The sequence below is a fragment of the Acanthochromis polyacanthus genome, chromosome 2, assembly GCF_021347895.1.
Source record: "Acanthochromis polyacanthus isolate Apoly-LR-REF ecotype Palm Island chromosome 2, KAUST_Apoly_ChrSc, whole genome shotgun sequence".
Taxonomy (NCBI): domain Eukaryota; kingdom Metazoa; phylum Chordata; class Actinopteri; family Pomacentridae; genus Acanthochromis; species Acanthochromis polyacanthus.
This window is the reverse complement of record NC_067114.1, coordinates 7,243,730-7,262,236: the sequence shown is the minus strand read 5'-3', so window position 1 is coordinate 7,262,236 and position 18,507 is coordinate 7,243,730. Positions and strand designations below refer to the sequence as shown.

Here is an 18,507-nt window from a genome sequence, read left to right as displayed (position 1 = left end):
TCAGCGCTCTCCCTTTGTAGAATGAGACTAAAAATAGAAGCTGCAGCCAGCAGCCGTTCGCCTCTGGATGATCAGCCGAGCCGTCACTCAGATAGTCATTCAGGATCTTCACGGTTCTGGATTTAGCTGATATCAGGGCAGTAAAGTCGGACTACTACTTACTTGTGTCTCATTAAAAACCAATAACTTTACACTAGATATCTGCAGTAGCTGCTCCTCCTATATGGTTTGAATGCATTTATTGCCTGTTGTTTTGGACTAGAACATCCACCAAGTGAGTTTTGTTTGCTCTGAATGTCCCTTTGAGTGCTCATCTCCTGCAAATAACACCCATAAGCTTCATCTTTGACCAAACATTGCAAGATTTTGGTTTCTTTTTTGGGTTTTGGATTTGAAGAGGATTCACTTGTTCTAACAGAAAGAGACATGCAGTGGCTTTGACATCACTTATTATTTGGAAATCTATGTTCTGATTTCACCCTCAGCTTCTTCTTGGCTAATCAATTTAATGCATTTTCTACATTAATAAGAATAAAAAATTTAGATACCTTGCTATTTTTTTTTTTGCTTACCTTCCTTAAATTAATGCTAATTATTCAGGCTTTAAATGCAGATTTAAAGCCTTGTTCAGTGGATGACAAGAATTCACAATTAAGATGATTTTGTTGCTGTTTTAACTGAACTTTTAATTGATTTTTCTGTGTTTTTATATAGTGAAGAGTAATCACTTGTATTTTTAAGTGTGTGGTCCTGTTCTGTCAGTGCTTTGGTAAAAATGGGAAAGAAATAATTGGGTCAATATATAATTGAGGGACTTTGAAGTGCATGGGATATATCTTGCATACCTTTTTATTAAAGGTAGTTGCTAGAGGTACGGAGCCGTACTTTCCATTTGCCAATCAGATACGCGAGATCTGGTCACGTGACTCCCGGTAGATGCTGGAGGTACGGACCCGTAGCATCGGTACTACAGGTACGGACCCTAAACCTGACCCTAACACTAACCCTAACCTTAACCTTTGCTTACTTTTCAACAGTTTGCAGCGGTTAGCAGCTTCTTGACTCGCAAGACTCGCGTACGGGTCCGTATCTGTCTGGCAAATGGAAAGTGCCGTGTGGGTACTGGTCCGTATCTGTAGACACTACCTTTATTAAAAGTTAAAAAAATATTTTTTATGTTCATTATGATCATGTGTTTACAAATTCCATAATTATTTGTCATGGAAGCAATCACTTATTAATAAAAAATAACTGGATATCACTAAAATGTCAACTAAATAATCGTCACATTTAATACCAACCACCTTCTAATTAGCTTAACAATTAGCTTATTCAAAGACTGTTTTGATTGTGTTCTTTTTATTGAGATAATCATCACTGATATTTCTTTTTTGGTAATATGTCAAATTTTATATGGATTTCTCTGTCCGAGAAATCACTTCCAACTAAGTTACCCATTACAAAAACACCTCTCAAGGAAGTGTGTTAATTCCAGATCACATGACCTGCTTCACATGATGTCATTTCCTCCTGAAGAAAAGACTGACAAGACTCCAAGGCTTTCTGAGTTATTTAACATAAAGTAGTGTGTGAGTCAAGTGTGGATTTATGGCATGTCAACAGTTTTACTACAGTATCTTTATAAATAACTTTCAATTTCAATTTTACTCATATATATATATATATATATATATATATATATATATATATATAGTATTTAGAAGAATCTTTCTATAAAAATGCCATGTGGTGTTTGGTTATAGGCGGCCATGTTGATTTTAGGCCTGAAAACAGCAAAAATGTCAACTATGTTCCCAGAATTATTTATTGACCCAATTAATTATTTCTACATTATAAATGTGGCAGCTGTATCACTGAATTATATGTTTAATAAAATACACGTTAAAAGGCGTGTGTCTGTTTGTGTGGCCGGATGTTTTCATCAGTGTCACTGGGTGCGTCCGGCGGTTTTGTGTGTTTTTGATCAGTAACCACAAACTGAAAAATCTTTGCATCTCAGCTGCTCCTGTTTGTGCGTGTGAAGATTTGTGGGTGTTACAAGAAAAAACACAGTTGCTAGTTTCAGGGTGGAAATGACAGGGGTCATTGACAGGCCACCGAAGTGCACTTTGTCAGTATTTCTGCACCAGGTGCCTGCGTGTATTAAAAAACAGACTTAGTGGATTTACAGTACATGAGCAGACATGCGTGTGTGGGTGTCTGTCAAGATCTCACTGTAACTTGCATCTGAACATGTTGTAAAGCGAGTTGTGTTTTGAGCTCGATTGTCTTTGTGTGTAAACGTGCAGGCAAGGTCGCGGTGAAGAAAGAGGACCTGCAGAAATATCACGGGAAAGACACCTGGTTCCAGCTGCAACCCGTCAGCGCTGACTCAGAGGTGCAGGTCAGTACAGAGAGAACACACAATCACTTTTTTGAACACAAAACACTCGCTCATCATCTTTTCTCCTCCTGGTAGAATTTGCAGTTGTTTTGTTTCGTAGAGACGAGATAGATTTTGATATCAACCCAAAATGTGTGCAATTGAAACCAAAAAGCAAGACTAGACTGTAAATTAACAGTAGTTACTTCAGGGGGAGGGAGAACCTTCAATCCGGTGTTTATTTGTGAGAGATTCATATTAGAGACAGGCCTTTATTTCTTTGATTTTAAAATGTCATTGAACTGAATCCACCAGTACAACAATAGAGCCTTTTTGGTCCATAAGTAGTGTTATGATTCATTCAGATTTTTCACAATATAAATGTCACATCTGAACTTTTAATGTGAAGTTTTTAAGAGTTTTGAAAGTACCTAAGATTGACAGCAAAGAAGAGAACCATAGAGCATCGAAGTACAGTGTACAACTGAAACGTTTATCGTACAAAATGGACAATTTTTATTAGCAAACGGCCTTTATCAATTTCTATGTGAGGAGTAACAGTAAAAAAGCAACAACCAGTAATAAAAACTTAATGGCAAATTGTTGCTCCTGTTAGGAATCTTTGGATAATGTTGTTGTGTAACTGACATTACTGAGTTTCTGATGTGCTGTTCTTGTTCATACAGTTCAGTTACTCCCACAAAACAGTTGTTTAACTCTCTGAACCCTAAAAATTGGTGGCAGGTTTTAAAGGCGTGTCATCTTTTTTTATTAAAATCACCAAAATTGTATAATTTAATCGAGCCAGTAACCACAAAACAGTGGATTTTTGTCAATCCTTGAATAAATCATGTGCAAAATCACTTTATTCTGCATGTCTAGTTCAAAGAAATGTTTGCACTAACAGGGTTCTGTAAGAAAACAAAAATCTGTGCTCATTTGCACAACTGACAAGTGTTTAGTGGCTCAGTTGCAATGAGTAGAGAAATTAATAAATTCAGAGGCCACTTGTTTGAACTGCAGGCTGTGTATGAATGAAAACTGATAGGAGACATCTGGTAATATGAAAAATGCTGCACATTTTTCTTTTTTATGGCAATATAAAGGTGGCATTTTGCAAAAAAAAAAAAAAATCGAGTTCTCTCTACTTCTAGCTATGGCTGTGCTGTTTCCATATTTATTTAGATTTTGTGTTGCAGTTGAAAATGAGCCCACAGTGGGTAAAAATGTGACAGCAAGTGGTTCTGTTCCCTTTATTGTAAATATTATGAGATGTTTAGCATCATTTGTTAAAGCAAAACTTTAAAAAAAAATCCCCAAATTAAGGTACTGATACTGAAATACAGATTTTGTAAATGTGATCCTATCAAAACATTTCTCCACCTTTAACTCTCACCTACCCTGGAAAAACATATGCGCAGATGTATGTGTGAGAGTGTGTTCGCATGTATTTTATGTGTCTGCATGAATCCGGGCAGAACCCAAACAAACACAGCGTGTTTGTACCTGAAACACTGGAGCCTGCAGGGTCAAAGTCACCCAGCTCTTGGTGTCTGCTGTAAAAAAAAACATTAATTCATCCCCATTAGAGCCCAGTTTGTCATCAGCTGGTGAAAGAGTGAACACACGGCCAGTGTTTTCCTTTTGTCATGAGTGAATGAATGAATGACAGCTGGCCATGATAGATGGTGAAGTGCTGTTGAAAATAATAACAGCACGTCTCATGGTTCTTGTCCGACGGGGACAAAAGCGGAAGAAAACAGTCATTGTTTTGGTGTAAAATGTTAAAGAGTGAAATGTTCATTTTTTTAATTACGTTTTCATGTTTGAGACGACAACTGTGTTTACAGCAGATTTGTTAGCAGTGATGCAAATCAAATGCACATTAAAACATTAGTCCAGAATCTGCTCAGATGCTGGAAAATGAATTCCTTTGCCCAGTAGGGTGTGTTGATACAAGAGAAAGACGTCAGACTGACAGTTTGTCTAACAAGTGAAGGAGAGTCTGCACAATACATAGAGCAGGGGTGTCAAACTCATTTTAGTTCAGGGACCACATTCAGCCCAATGTGATCTGAAGTGGACCAGACCAGTAAAATCAGAGCATAGTAACCAATAAATAACCACAACTTCACATTTTTCCTTTGTTTTAGTGCGAATCAGTACATTCTGAAAATGTTCACATTTAAGGAATTATCTTTTGAAAAACATCATGAACAACCTGAATTTCCTTAAGAAAAATAAGTTAAATTTCAGCAAAATTATGCCTCAGTTTATCATTTACACATTACAACTTAGACATCACAGAGTGTCTACAAAGGAACAAAACATTTAGCCACAGATATCTGGAAAAAACAGCAAAAGCAAGACTAAATATTACAAAAATCACATGCAAAATGACAAAAACGAGACAAAACAACAAAAATGAGGCAAATGACACTAAACAAAAGAAAAAAGAGACAAAAAAATAGTCAGAAAAGTTACAAGGCGACAAAAGGACAAATGACAAAAATGAGGCAAACTAAATTACACAAAAAATAACACAAACAAGACCAAAAATGACAAAAGCGAGAAACAAAACAATAAAGAAGTAGACCAACAACACAAGCAAGACAAAAAAAAAACACAAAATGGCAAAAATGATACAAAACTTCGAATAAAGCAAAATGACAAAAATTACAAATCACCATTGGTCCCGAGGTAATACTAATCCCATGCTGATAGTCACTTTTTCTGACTGACAGTGGTTTTATCTACCACATAACTCTCCTAATAACCAAACCCAAATTTCAGAAAATACCTTAAAGACAAGCTAAATGATCAGTGCATTATTCATGACAGAAAAATCCCATTTATTTTTGTTCCCGTGGTTCACTTTTGATTCCGAGATCTTTCTGCAATCAAGCGTGGAGTGCACTGTTGGCGCTCGCTCAACACGCTTATTTAGTACATGTGCAATATTTTCTGCTATTCACTATTCAGCAGTGTCGGTCACCCACGCAGCCCCAGACACACACAGGGCGAGAGACACAGCGAACAGTAACATCTGCAGACAGATGGGTGTGTGTAGCCCTGGAGCAGCGATCTGAAACAGAGACACATTCATCCGAGCAGCCGGGGAGAGGAAGGATGTGTGTGAGAGAGAGAGAGAGAGAGAGAGAGGGAGAGAGGGAGAGAAAAGGCGAAGGAGATGGATCAAATGAAGTAGGAAGATAGAGTGTCTCTCTTCTCTTTTCAATAGAGGACACATTGTTTGCCCAGTGCGCACATGTGTGTGTTTGTGTGCAAGTGTTTGTTCCCTCGGCTTGAATCGCCCAGAAAGAGCAACGCCTGTGAGTTTGCATACTGATGCTGTTAATTAATGGAGCTTTTCTAGACAGCTGCACCACTACACTGTCATTATGTCATTAATCCAATCACTTCAGAGGCAAAATAACTTCAGCATGACGACGAGGCTCGCAGCTATTTTCATGGCGCTGCAGGAATGCCACTTGTTCACGTTTATGTGTTTTTGTTTTGCACGGAGAGATTCATCAAAGGGGAATTAGTGTGTATCTGTGTGTGTTTTGAGTCACATTTAATGGCTGTGGATCAGGGCTTTTCTAAAATACTCTCTCAATGTGACATCTGCATCACTACGCAAAGGACGGCATGTTTGTATGAGGTGGAATGGGATTTTAGAATGGATTTGCTTGCAGAGTTTTGTCAGATTCAGCAGGAAAAGGTTTTCAATGAGAAGTGTGTGAACTTTTTTAAGTTTGTCGCTTCACTGGAAAAACAACGGGCACATAAAAAGTGTCTGTGTTTTCTGCAGGGAAAAGTGCACCTGGAGCTGCGTCTCAGTGAAGTCATCACCGACAGCGGAGTCATCAACCACAAACTGGCCACACGGTAGGACTGCACACGCTCACACACACACACATGCACGCACACACACACATACACACATACACACACACACATCTTGGAGGATATTCACAGGCTTTGATCCTGCGGTAAAATATTCTTTTGTCGCCCAAACTAGGGCTGCGTTTTGCTCCAATATCACCTCATTTCTTGATTTTTTTAAAGTTATCTGATTCCTTGTTTGCTCTGACAACGCTCATTCGGATCTCTTTCATGAATTTGTGGGAGACCGATTAAAACAAAAATGAATAAAACGAGCAGAGCCGACAACAAGATATGCTGACTTTTAGTTCCTGCCGTGGGCCGAACTACAACCATCATTTCCTACAATGTGACTCAACTATTGTCCAATCCAGCCGACCCGCAGATGCAGACGTCTTTCAAACTTCAAGCGAAAATCAGGAGTGGGCAGGAAAGTTTGGCGTATTTGGAATTATAGGTCAACTTTTAAAGACTTACTAGCTTGAGAAAATGAAAAGACACATGTAAATCCAATGAAGAAACCTGAAAAATGATTAGAACACTATCCTATACCTCTTTCACCCAGATTAAAATTTGAAAATGAAACCCAAATAACTCCTGAGGACACTTGACTTGTTTTTACACACAGTTTAAAGCACACAGACAGCATCATACAGCCACGCCCAGTTATGAGTAAACTGATCTTTCTGAGTAAACATGTGTGCTCCTTTAAAGTAGCTTACAGCTGCCAAGAAAATGTCCCTAAATGCAAATACAAGCAAATATCTGAATCAGTGCATTAACTGCAGTAGTCCAAGCTGAGGCCCGGCTCAGTAAACATAACACCGCTGATCAAAAATAAACCACGCCATCACCAACAGGTAGCCGCATTCACCACCGTGAACCAACTCTGTGGCTCTTATTGAAAACACACACTCACATTGTTTTTTTTTTTTTTCTGGTTTTATTTCTCATGCATCTGTACTTAACAACACCATGCCCTATGATTAGATTTGACTTTAATTCATTATTTTATACTGTGCTATTACAGAGTAGAGTTTATGGAAAGAGCAGAAAGTACAATTCCCTCACCGCTCTTCTTTACAATTTTATGATAATAACACTGATTCAGCTGCTAAAAATATCCAGTCGAGACCTACTGTATCATCCCATCAGCTGCTGTAACTTATTTTAATTTGTATAAAATTAAATTAAATAGTCATTAATAAACAAAAAGACAGACTCCACCCTGTGAAACAGAAGCTAATTAAAAGTGAGAGGTGTTTTGTTCCTCACTGTGTGCCAACTTTTAGACAGGTTTTACTTTTAAGAAGGAAACAGCAGGAATGTGTGTCACTTTGTCACCCTTCCCCATGCTTGTGCACAAAACAAACAAGAAAGGATCCTCTCTTATAAGCTCTGCTAAACTCAGATCATTTAATCAGTTTATGATGACTCTGAGGCTGCCCTGACTTTACATGTTGCTATGAAGCTGTGTCGCTGACAGCACCCAGGAGCTAACCTTGATATCTGAAGTATCTCGGTGGCTTTGGTGCAGAACGCTTCATCCCACCTTCACGGTGCACGGCTTGTTGCTTGGCAACAGGTTTTGACTGGCAGCGAGACGACTTGAGCCTTTTGTTTAGAGTCAGTATCGTTTTTAACGAGCGCATCAAAACCCGGTGGAAGTCGCAAACACTTAAATGCTCCCAAAATGTTGTTTCTGTGTGTTTGTTGCTGCTGTGAAATGTGATTGTTTTCTAGTGCGATGGGGGAACCTGAATGGGGATCGATGATGTGCTCCTGGGTGGATTGTTCTGTGGATGTGTGTGTTTGCTTGTTGGCTTCCCAGCTCCTGTAACAGGCAGCAGTAAAGTCTGATGATGAGCCAGCGTGGCTTCGTTCCCAGAGCACATTGTTGGTAAGGAGCTTAGAGCGCAGAGCAGGAGGTCATCTCGTCAGATTTCTCTAGAAAGACACGTGTGTGAGAGAGGAACGGAGACAGAACCGCGTCCATTCAGCTCCACACAACAAAGAAGTCAAACAAACAGAGTCGGTTAGTCAGCGTTAAGCTGATGTGAATGGTGGAGCCACTTTCTTTCTCATTAGTTTCAGTTCTGCCCGAACACATCAGTGTTACAGTAAAAAATCTGAAAATAGAAATAAATGTAGCATTGTGAGGAGCTTTGATGCTGTTTCTGTACGGCATGGAAGATACCGTTATTCTACATTCATGATGTGATAGTGATAGGTATTATTTATTATAAAGCAGATCATGTAAGATGTACAGTGATGAGAAAACATTTTTTGGACACTCCATGAATTTGTGAAATGCTGCATTAAGAATCACTCTTAGGTCTTCAAGTGCATTTTCATTTTGTAAAATCACAACCAAAATACTAAACAAATCCTAAAAAATAGCCTTCAGAAACTTAAAATTGATTGATTTCATTAAAATACTTTAAAATAATTGAGTATTGGGTCATGTTGGTGCCAGTGATCCACTAATGAAGATCGTGCTTTTTATTAAAAGACACAATTTTTGTTGCTGTACTTCATGTCTATATAAAGCCAGCACAATTACAAGTTCTTCAGAGACAAAAATGTTTAAAACAAGGAACCTCATGGCAGGAAGGGTACAGCTGCCGCCAGAGAGCCAGGAAATGCAGATGCAGTCCTTCAGCAGTTGGACACGCTCTGCAGAAATACAGACGAACCAACAGCTTTGAAGACAAACCAAGATCTGGACATCCAAGGGTTTCTTCAGCGAGAAATGACCGCATCCTGATTGACGTGCAGGAAAAACTGCTGAAGGACACCACAGGAGCTTCAGAAGCAGCGGTCAAACCAAACCGGTGTCCAGTGTTCCACACGCACTGTGCCTGGCCGACTTTTAGATCATGATTTAAGGTCCTGCAAAGCTGTGGAGAAGCCCCTGATCACTGAGAGACAGAGGTTAGCTCTGTGTCATTTGACCTAGGCACACAAGAACTGGACAGCCAGAAATTGTAAGAAGATTCTGTGGTCAGATGAGTCCAGTTTATGTTCCTCCTGCTAAGCAGACTTGACGCAGCCACAAAAGGCTTCCTACACAACCTTTTCCCCCCAAATATTCAGTAGTAACACCCAACACCTCTGAGCAGAATTTGAAACATCAAAGCCCTGAAGTCCCTGTCCTCAGTTAACACATAATCACATCCACTTTGTATGTGTGGGGGAGTTTTTTTTTTTTTTGTTGCTGGTAAGGTCGAAGGAGGACGGGGGGTGGCTGTGACGTAATTCGTTTCCCTTTTGTTTGAGTGAATTTGTTTTTGACAGGAAACGTGGGCACAGTAGAAAAACACATTAACCTAATATGAGTAAAGGCGGCTAAAACAAATAAGTCTGCTTCACCACCACTGTCTGGCATGTCAGAGCTCACAGCAGTGATGACAGAGAGAGAGAGAGGGGCTGGATAGTAGGCCAAGCAGGGGTTATATAAACAAGCTTACTGGACAGGAAGTGCTGTGGCATTAGTGATGCTTAACCCAGCCCACTCCTTATTCCTTATTAGGGACCTGTGTGTGTGTGTGTGTGTGTGTGTGTGTGTGTGTGTGTGTGTGTGTGTGTGTGTGTGTGTGTGTGTGTGTGTGTGTGTGTGTGTGTGTGTGTGTGTGTGTGTGTGTGTGTGTCAGTTGGGTTGCGGGCAGTGTGGTGATTTGCTGTGTAATTCATCATGTGGTGTGACTAGTGGTGCATCACCGTGACACACAGGAAGTGATTCGTTCTGCTGGACGTCCTGTTTGGGTGCTAATCCCCTTACAGGATGATGTCATGGGATAGATAGATAGATACACTCAACAAAAATATAAACGCAACACTTTTGTTTTTGCTCCCATTTTTTATGACATGAACTCAAAGATCTAAAACTTTTTCCACATACACAATATCACCATTTCTCTCAAATATTGTTCACAAATCTGTCTAAATCTGTGATAGTGAGCACTTCTCCTTTGCTGAGATAATCCATCTCACCTCACAGGTGTGCCATATCAAGATGCTGATTAGACACAATGATTAGTGCACAGGTGTGCCTTAGACTGCCCACAATAAAAGGACACTCTGAAATGTGCAGTTTTATCACATAGCACAATGTCACAGATGTGGCAAGATTTGAGGGAGCGTGTAATTGGCATGCTGACAGCAGGAATGTCAACCAGAGCTGTTGCTCGTGTACTGAATGTTCATTTCTTTACCATAAGCCGTCTCCAAAGGCGTTTCAAAGAATTTGGCAGTACATTCAACCAGATTTAAATATCCTATAAAGTACATCTTTTTTGTTGTCATTATGACCATGTGTTCATACAAATGTGTGTTGAGAGTTGCTCAGGCTGTTAGTATCTGAAACAAGTGAGTATCACACCTCAACGTCATCTCATTTGAGGTACTTTCTCTAAATGCTGCAGAGCTCAGAATTAAAACTAATACATACATTTTGAATTGAATTTAAAGCTGCACTTTTTTTTTTAGCACTGGTATGCTGAAAGTCTCCATATCAGTGTCATATAATCACAACTGCAGAATTACCTGTTAGTCGATGATGTGCAGTAGATCCTGCACTGCTTTGGAGAATGGCAGGGTTTTGTATGTTAAATTCTCAATTTCCTTGTCTGCCATGTCTTACTACACTCAGTTACCATCTTGTTTCCTGAAAACAGCTTGTTTGATCCTCTATAGGAGGGTTGATGAGACCACTGGGACTATCTGTGTGGGCTGATGAAGCTGAAAGCTTTGCAGTGTCGGATTGGGTGTCAATTCTCAGTGGTCTTCGCAGTGCTCGCAACCCTTCCACATTAGTCATTTGATTAAGTGGTTTAATAGGGTGTAATGGGGCTTTGGGAGTCCTCTGAGAGATGTGTGACTCTTGGTATTGAGCATTTGGAGATCCCTTTGTCCAGTTTCTGATTTGGGTAGCCATTTTTTACCCTTTGTCTAAAAAAAGCTCATCACGTTGTCATAGTTGGCAAAAAAAAAAAAGCTTCTTTAACAACGTGTTTATTTATTGATATCTGGTTTGTGTCTGCAGAGTTTTGGAGTGCCAAGGTCTTCCGATTGTCAACGGCCAATGTGATCCCTACGCTGCTGTCTCTTTACTAGGTCCCTCAAGGTAATAATTCTTCCACGGCCGGTCGTGGTTTTACCAGGAACAACACTCAGCTTTGTTAATCGTATGTTTACCTTTCAATAAGCGTGTGGTTTTATCCTGAGCTGCCTTCCCTTTTCTCTCAGGTCTGAAGCCAAGAAGACGAAGGTGAAGAGGAAAACCAACAACCCACAGTTTGAGGAGGTGTTCTATTTCGAGGTAGTTCAACATTAACTTGTCATTAAAGATCTATTTGCATGTTGGGTGTCCGCTAAAGCCTGAAGTATGTGAACAATAAAACCAAATGTAGCAGTTGATTTCCTCTTTCTAGAATCATTGGCATTTATTTTGCTGCTTCAACTGTACAAGGTCCAGAATCAGCCAGTGACGAGTCTAAATTCTTTCTTATGGACATTATCTTGACGAAACAAAAATGCACCATCCCCAAAGTGTTGCCACAAAGCTGTATTATTTTTAAAAATGTCATTGTGACACCATTGACATAATGAAAAAGAATCACCGTTTTAAATTAATTTACTCTTAAACCTGCGCAGTTGAAAAGTGGAATGAAAATGAAACAACAATGAAAAACAATCCGTTTACCAATACATAATTAGCTTTTATTTCCTATTTAAGATAAACGTTTTTATGCAAAAAATTGCTTAACAGTCCATTTATTTATTTCAATTCTTTATTTACCTATTTACAATGCTTTCATCTGTATAAATCCATTGCTAATCCCTTAATTATCCAATTGTTTGGTGTGAACCCTTGAATTTTCTCCTGAAATATGAATAAGGTTCTTTTAAGATACAAATTAAAGGTTTAATTTTAGCAAAGTATACTGTAAATAAACTGTAGACTTAGTTTATTTTTAATGTCCTAATTGCATGCTTACTGTGTGCATAAACATGTGTTTTAAGGGCAAATTGTACTGAAATTAAAACGATAAAGAATGCAGTTTGAATCTGACATTAATACTGTTGGTGAGTAGAACTGGACTGGATCCAGAGAGGATGATCAGGCTCCACCCACTTGGCTCCGCAGCAGGAACGTCTTGCTTGTCTTTCCTCCTCTGGTCTATTTTCTGCTCCCAAATTAACTTTATGCTACTTTTTTTTTGGCCAGGATGCACTTAAGTTTAATCTTTATCACAGGCTGCAGGAGAACAAATTATCTTCTTAGCTAACTGAAAGTCTGAACTCTTCTCAGGTTCATGCTAAAATGTATGTTTTCATCACCTTTCCCTTTAAAGGATTCATTAATTTATTAACATGAGGAGGCGGGATCACATAATTGTTAGCGGTATGCGTCTTAAGGTTGCTTTAAAAACAAGTAGTCATGTACATTTATTTATATTCCCCTTTATTTATAGATATTTTTCATACACACACTCTCTTTCACGCTGCACCCGTTAACCCTTCCTCGCATGGGCTCTGCTCTGACATTTTTTTGTTTCGCTCCTCCCTCTGTCCTCCTCGCTGCAGCTCCGGCAGACAGCAGGACAAGAGTATGATTGATTCAGACAAACCAAACAATCTGGCCCATTGATTTCTATCCGACAAGACCGTGTTATTTATTCCTAACGCATGAACACAACTGCGCTCGCCCTGTGGCGCTTTCTGCCTGCAGCCTTCCTCTGTTTTGGAGATCCTCGGCAAACACAGCCCATCTATCATGTCGCTGTCATGTGATTATGTTAATTTAATGTTTTCCAAATTGTGTTTGCTTGTTTCTTGAAACTGATGGATCCACTGTTAGCCACAAATTTTCCGATAAGGAGCATCAAACCACCATGACTTTATTATGACTTCGACATATTTAAGATTGTTTTGTTCAGTTCAGAGTTAATTCATTATCAAAATCATTTTCTGCATCTGTAACTAAATGCATGTGCGATTCTGTCTCTATTTTAGGTGACGCGGCCTTTGAGCTACACAAAGAGACAGTTTGATGTTGAAGAGGAGGATGTGGACAAACTGGCCCTGAGGTGAGTCTCTAGGTGTCTTTGCTTTTCCAGGATCAACTCTAAACTCACTTTCAGCTCCTCTGAAACGGCACCGTGTGGTTTGTGTTCAGGGTCGACCTGTGGAACGCCAGCAACCTGAAGTTCGGGGACGAGTTCCTGGGAGGCGTTCGGGTTCCTCTGCGGGTCTTGGGTCAGGCTGGAGTCCACGACGCCTGGTGAGAGCAACATCACTGACACATCATCTCCTCGCACACATCCTCCTGTTGATCCAGTCATCACTTTGAGGCTGTTTTATGGTTTTTCCACTGAACGAGTGCTGTTCTGCACCCCTGCTGCAGCTGGCCTGGTTTGGTTTCATTGTTGTTGGCTGTCGACATTTTTGAATATGAGTTGCCGCAGCAACAAAGGAGGCACAACATAGCGAGCATCAACACTGACAACAGATTTCTTTAAAGTTTTTATTTAAGCAAATTAGACTATGCTGAGCATGAGTGCTTTTTCTAACATTGTCGACTCAGCAGGGCCTGTTCTTGTTTTGGCTTCTGGGAATTTCATGTTTCTCTTGAAAAACCTCCATGAATGCTGGGAACAGTGCTTTGGATATCAGAACAAAGAAATAAAAACTGGACAGTCCGTATGGTTCAATCATTCACTTGTATTTAGCAAGAATGTTTTCAGTCATGCAACTTTCTAGATTTTGACGATCCACAAATGATCCACATTTTTCACTATTTTCAAGCATTTCATAGACTAAACAACTAATTTATTTATCGAGAAATTACCCAAGCAAAGGAGTTCAAGAATCTTGGGATCTTGTTCACAAATGAAAATGGAGCAAGAGATGGACAGGCGGCTTGGTGTGGCGTCAGCAGTAATGCAGACGTTGTACTGAACCGTTGTGGTTAAGAGGGAGCTGAGCCGCAAGGAGACACTCTGAATTTACCATCCATCTACGTTTCAACCCTCACCTATGATCATGAGCTCTTGGTGGTGACCAAAAGAACACGATCGTGAATACAAGCGGCCGAAATGAGCTTCCTCCGCAGGATGGCTGGGCTCAGCCTTAGAGACAGGGTGAGAAGCTCAGACATCCAGAAGGAGCTCGAAGTAGAGCCGCTGCTCCTTCACCTCTAAAAGAGCCAGTTGAGGTGGTTTGGACATGTGATTCGGATGCATCCAGGGAGACTTGGAGGTTTTCCGAACTCGTCCAAGTGGGAGGAGACCCCAAGGTAGACCTCGGGTTCCCTCAGGAAGAGCTGGAAAGCGTTGCTGAGGGGAGGGACGTCTGGAATGACCTGCTGCCTCCGCAACCCAACCTCGGATAAGCATAAGAAAATGGATTGAAATTAATATAATAGATAAACTGACTTTAAATAATAATCATTAGAGTTTCATTACTGGAAATAAGGTTCAGTTAGTGTGGTGACTATGAACCAAACCAATACACTCAAAGATGATGAAAAGAACTGAGGGAAACCACAGAGTTGTGTGATATTCCTTTGGAGATCGCAAAACCTTTCACATCATATCATATTATGTGAAAGTTTAAGCGGCTGTTTTAGCTTTATTTTGGTCTGATTCGTTTATTTCTGAATGTCGTCATATGTCAGACTTTATAGGACTATGCATCGTCTTCTTCAGGTACTTTTTGCAGCCCAGAGAGAACGGAGGAAAGTCGGTGAAGGTGGAAGAGCTCGGCTCTCTGCGTCTGAACATCGTTTACACTGAGGACCACGTCTTTCCCTCTGAACACTACACGCCCCTCAGAGATCTGCTGCTGCACTCCGCTAATGTCGAGGTATGTGCACATGAAAGTGCACAGACGTGTCTTGGCGTCCTGCAGCATCTCGCATTGTTAACAGCTTCCCTCCCTGTCGTCTCTGTTCAGCCTGTGTCGGCGTCAACGGCTAATATTCTGGGGGAGGTTTGTCGAGAGAAACAAGAAGCTGCCATTCCACTCGTGCGTCTCTTCCTTCATTACGGCAAAATAGTGCCTTTCATCAGCGCCATCGCTCACGCTGAAGTCAACCGCACACAGTGAGTGACTCATTTTACACCAAAAACAGAAACAACTAACATACACTAAAACGCTTTGTTGTGTTTTTGTGATTTATACTGCAGCTTTATGATTGTTCATAATAGTATGAGAGAATTTACTGAACAAAAGACAGCAAAATGTTGTATATTTGGAATGAGCTCAAATCAGTTTAATAAGTATTTTTGAATCACCATTTTGTTGACATTATTAAATAAATTGATCGTAGGAATGAGATCATCAGGCGGTATGTGAATAATTGCTAGCTTAACTTTTTTATTTGACTTTGAAATATTACTTTGGTTATTAAATTACTCTCAGAAGTTATGGTGTAGATTCTAAATTCAGGACACAAGCTGTAATTTTGATTTGCACACTATTTGCCTCCTTTTATAGGGATCCAAACACCATTTTTCGGGGAAACTCGCTGACTTCTAAGTGCATTGATGAGACCATGAAGCTGGCGGGAATGCACTATCTGCAAGTCACACTCAAACCAATCATAGATGAGGTATGATGTTACAGCACCTGCATTCCTTTTTTCCTCTTTACTCACAGTATTTGTTTCTCTTTGTTTAAAAAAAAAATCCCACACATGATGCCTTTCCCTTCAAGATATTTTGGAAAATCAGTTACAAATGGGTCTTTTAATGCTTTTGCTAAATTTTCACAGATCTGCACGGAACACAAGTCTTGTGAAATCGACCCGGTGAAGCTCAAAGAGTCGGAGAACCTAGAGACGAACAGGGTAAGAAGAAGAGTTTTTTTGTGATTGTTTGTTTGTTTGTGTGCGTCGGCTGCCTGCGTTATCTGAAACTTCCGACCTGCCTCCTCCTCTCATTCAGGAAAACCTTCGTCACTACGTAGACCGCATCTTCAACGTTATCACAACCTCTGGTGTTCGCTGTCCCACCGTCATGTGTGATATCTTCTTCTCTCTGAGAGAGTCCGCCGCCACTCGTTTCCAAGGTAACGCACCTCCTGAACGACTCACAAGAGATGGAAGAATAATAAGAGAAAGAATTAAAGGACGATGAAGAGGAGGATGTTCAAGGACACTTTCTTGTGTTCACTCAGGATTGCAGAAAGGCTTTTTGTGCTGCGGTATTTGTGTCAAACCTGAAACCAATAAAGCCTCCTACACACTACTTAAGGTTGCTGGAATATGAAGTGTCTTATACTGTGCTGCCACCTGTAGGTCATCACTGGACACTGCAGTCACAGGAGCTTTTTTTTTTTTAACTTGCATGATCCATGACAAGAAAATGTAGTTAGTTTAATTTCCGGAATCATCTGACACAATTACTTTACGAAACATGCCGCTTTTAGTTGTACAGACACATAAACAAACCAAATAAATAAAGCGTAATGCAGTTCATTGTAAAAAAAGGCCAATACAAAGCAGAGGAGAATTTTATTTCCTATTTTAATCAGGCACCACATGGGCACCAGAGCCTTCTTTTCCCGCATGTTTCCAAAGACGAGACAATCCCAGAGTAATCAGGAGCATGTTGGGTTGCGTCTGTAAATACTACGTCGTAGATCTAAATTTGGACAATCAGCTTTCTCTATAAATGGCTGTCGACTCTGGAACACATTACCAACTGCAATCTAATTGATTACAGATACACGGTCTTTCACAACACAAGTAAATCCGATGAACCCTAAACTGTTGTGGGGCTTTTTTTTTTTTGCTCCTGTCACATTTGTAGCTCACTTTGTGCTCATTTTTCACATTAATATAATACAGAAACAGTACAACTGTGGTAATGAAGTAGAGAGGACAAAAGTTTGACACAGTTAGAATGTGAGAAATCATAAAAAAGAAAAAATAAATGTGTATTTCTTGGATTATTTATTATACAAAAAACTGGAATCAATATGTACAACTGTTACCAGTACTGTAAATACTAGTGACTGTACATACTATAGGTATTTTACTAGTTCCATTTTATTTGCTTTGTGAAAGCACAGCCTGCAGTTCAGGCAAGTTCAGTTAAAAAGTTCCTGAGGTTTTGTCACATGATGTTGGTTGCAGCTGAGTCGCTAATGGCTTCACAGTCATTTTTTTGTTTCATATAGAAACTACTATGTTGAATTAAATGATTTTGATGAGATATTACAGTTTTGAGCTTAGAGTAGGTCCAGTTTTCTGACAGAATGGCACATCACAAATAAATATGTCGACTGTATTTGAAAATCTGATGATTCTCTCTCCTTTATACAGATTTTGACTCTGATCAGTGTTGTAGTTTTGGTAGTTTTTATAAGATAAATTATCTTTTAATCCTGCCACAAGGTTTTGGGTTTCAGAGGGTTGAAATCATAGCTGTGTCCAGTGTTGCTAATTATACTTATTTTTTGTCTGTATGCACCAAAATTAATATATTGAGTTGTGAGTATTTAATTGTATTTAAATTTCAGTAGTGTATTGGGGGTTTATGAGAATGAAACCTGTAATGGAGCTGCAAAAATCTAAATCCAGACTGACTATATGTATAATTTCTTGCCAATTACTTTGGCAGGTATCATGAGTTGTAAACGCTCGTTGTTGTTTTTTGCTCCTCTGTAGTCGACCAAGATGTCCGATACACAGCAGTGAGCAGTTTCATCTTCCTGCGTTTTTTTGCTCCAGCCATCCTCTCACCAAACTTATTCCATCTACGGCCGCACCATCCAGTGAGTCTGATATTTAAAACAAACACACAACTAACATTATACACACACACACACACACACGTGTATTTCTTCTTCTGTGTGCTGACGACGATATGAGTTACTTGGTAGTTTTTGATTCCATCACATGACCTTCCTTTTTTCCCTCATCTGTCTTATTGATTCTTGACTTTGGAAGCAGTATATTTTTGTGTTCAAATGATCTAACCAGATTAGATTATAGCTTTTATTTTTATGGTTAATAAAATCCTTTTGTAAGGCTGTCGAACAGCACAGCTAAACCGTCTAGATTTGCTTCATTCTGTTTCACTCCATGTCTTTTTGTGTCCACAGGATCCCGCCACCTCTCGAACCCTCACCCTCATCTCCAAAACCATCCAGACCCTCGGAAGTCTCGCCAAGTCGAAATCTGTGAGTTTCTCTGCTCAAAGTGCATTTTCCCTCTGGACTTCATT

General features: G+C 39.8%; 1 protein-coding gene across 2 annotated transcripts in view; it reads left to right on the top strand.

Annotated features, from left to right (window-relative positions):
* rasa3 (RAS p21 protein activator 3) overlaps positions 1 to 18,507 on the top strand; it is a 46,794-nt gene that overhangs the window by 18,457 nt on the left and 9,830 nt on the right. For both annotated transcript variants that reach the window (XM_022191542.2, XM_022191541.2), the window contains exons 4-16: positions 2,310 to 2,404; positions 6,198 to 6,274; positions 11,316 to 11,396; positions 11,519 to 11,591; positions 13,289 to 13,362; positions 13,452 to 13,556; positions 14,983 to 15,139; positions 15,230 to 15,378; positions 15,773 to 15,887; positions 16,050 to 16,124; positions 16,222 to 16,345; positions 17,949 to 18,055; positions 18,386 to 18,463. In XM_022191542.2, coding sequence (XP_022047234.1) covers positions 2,310 to 2,404; positions 6,198 to 6,274; positions 11,316 to 11,396; positions 11,519 to 11,591; positions 13,289 to 13,362; positions 13,452 to 13,556; positions 14,983 to 15,139; positions 15,230 to 15,378; positions 15,773 to 15,887; positions 16,050 to 16,124; positions 16,222 to 16,345; positions 17,949 to 18,055; positions 18,386 to 18,463 — 1,310 coding nt within the window. The remainder of the gene's footprint in view (positions 1 to 2,309; positions 2,405 to 6,197; positions 6,275 to 11,315; positions 11,397 to 11,518; positions 11,592 to 13,288; positions 13,363 to 13,451; positions 13,557 to 14,982; positions 15,140 to 15,229; positions 15,379 to 15,772; positions 15,888 to 16,049; positions 16,125 to 16,221; positions 16,346 to 17,948; positions 18,056 to 18,385; positions 18,464 to 18,507) is intronic.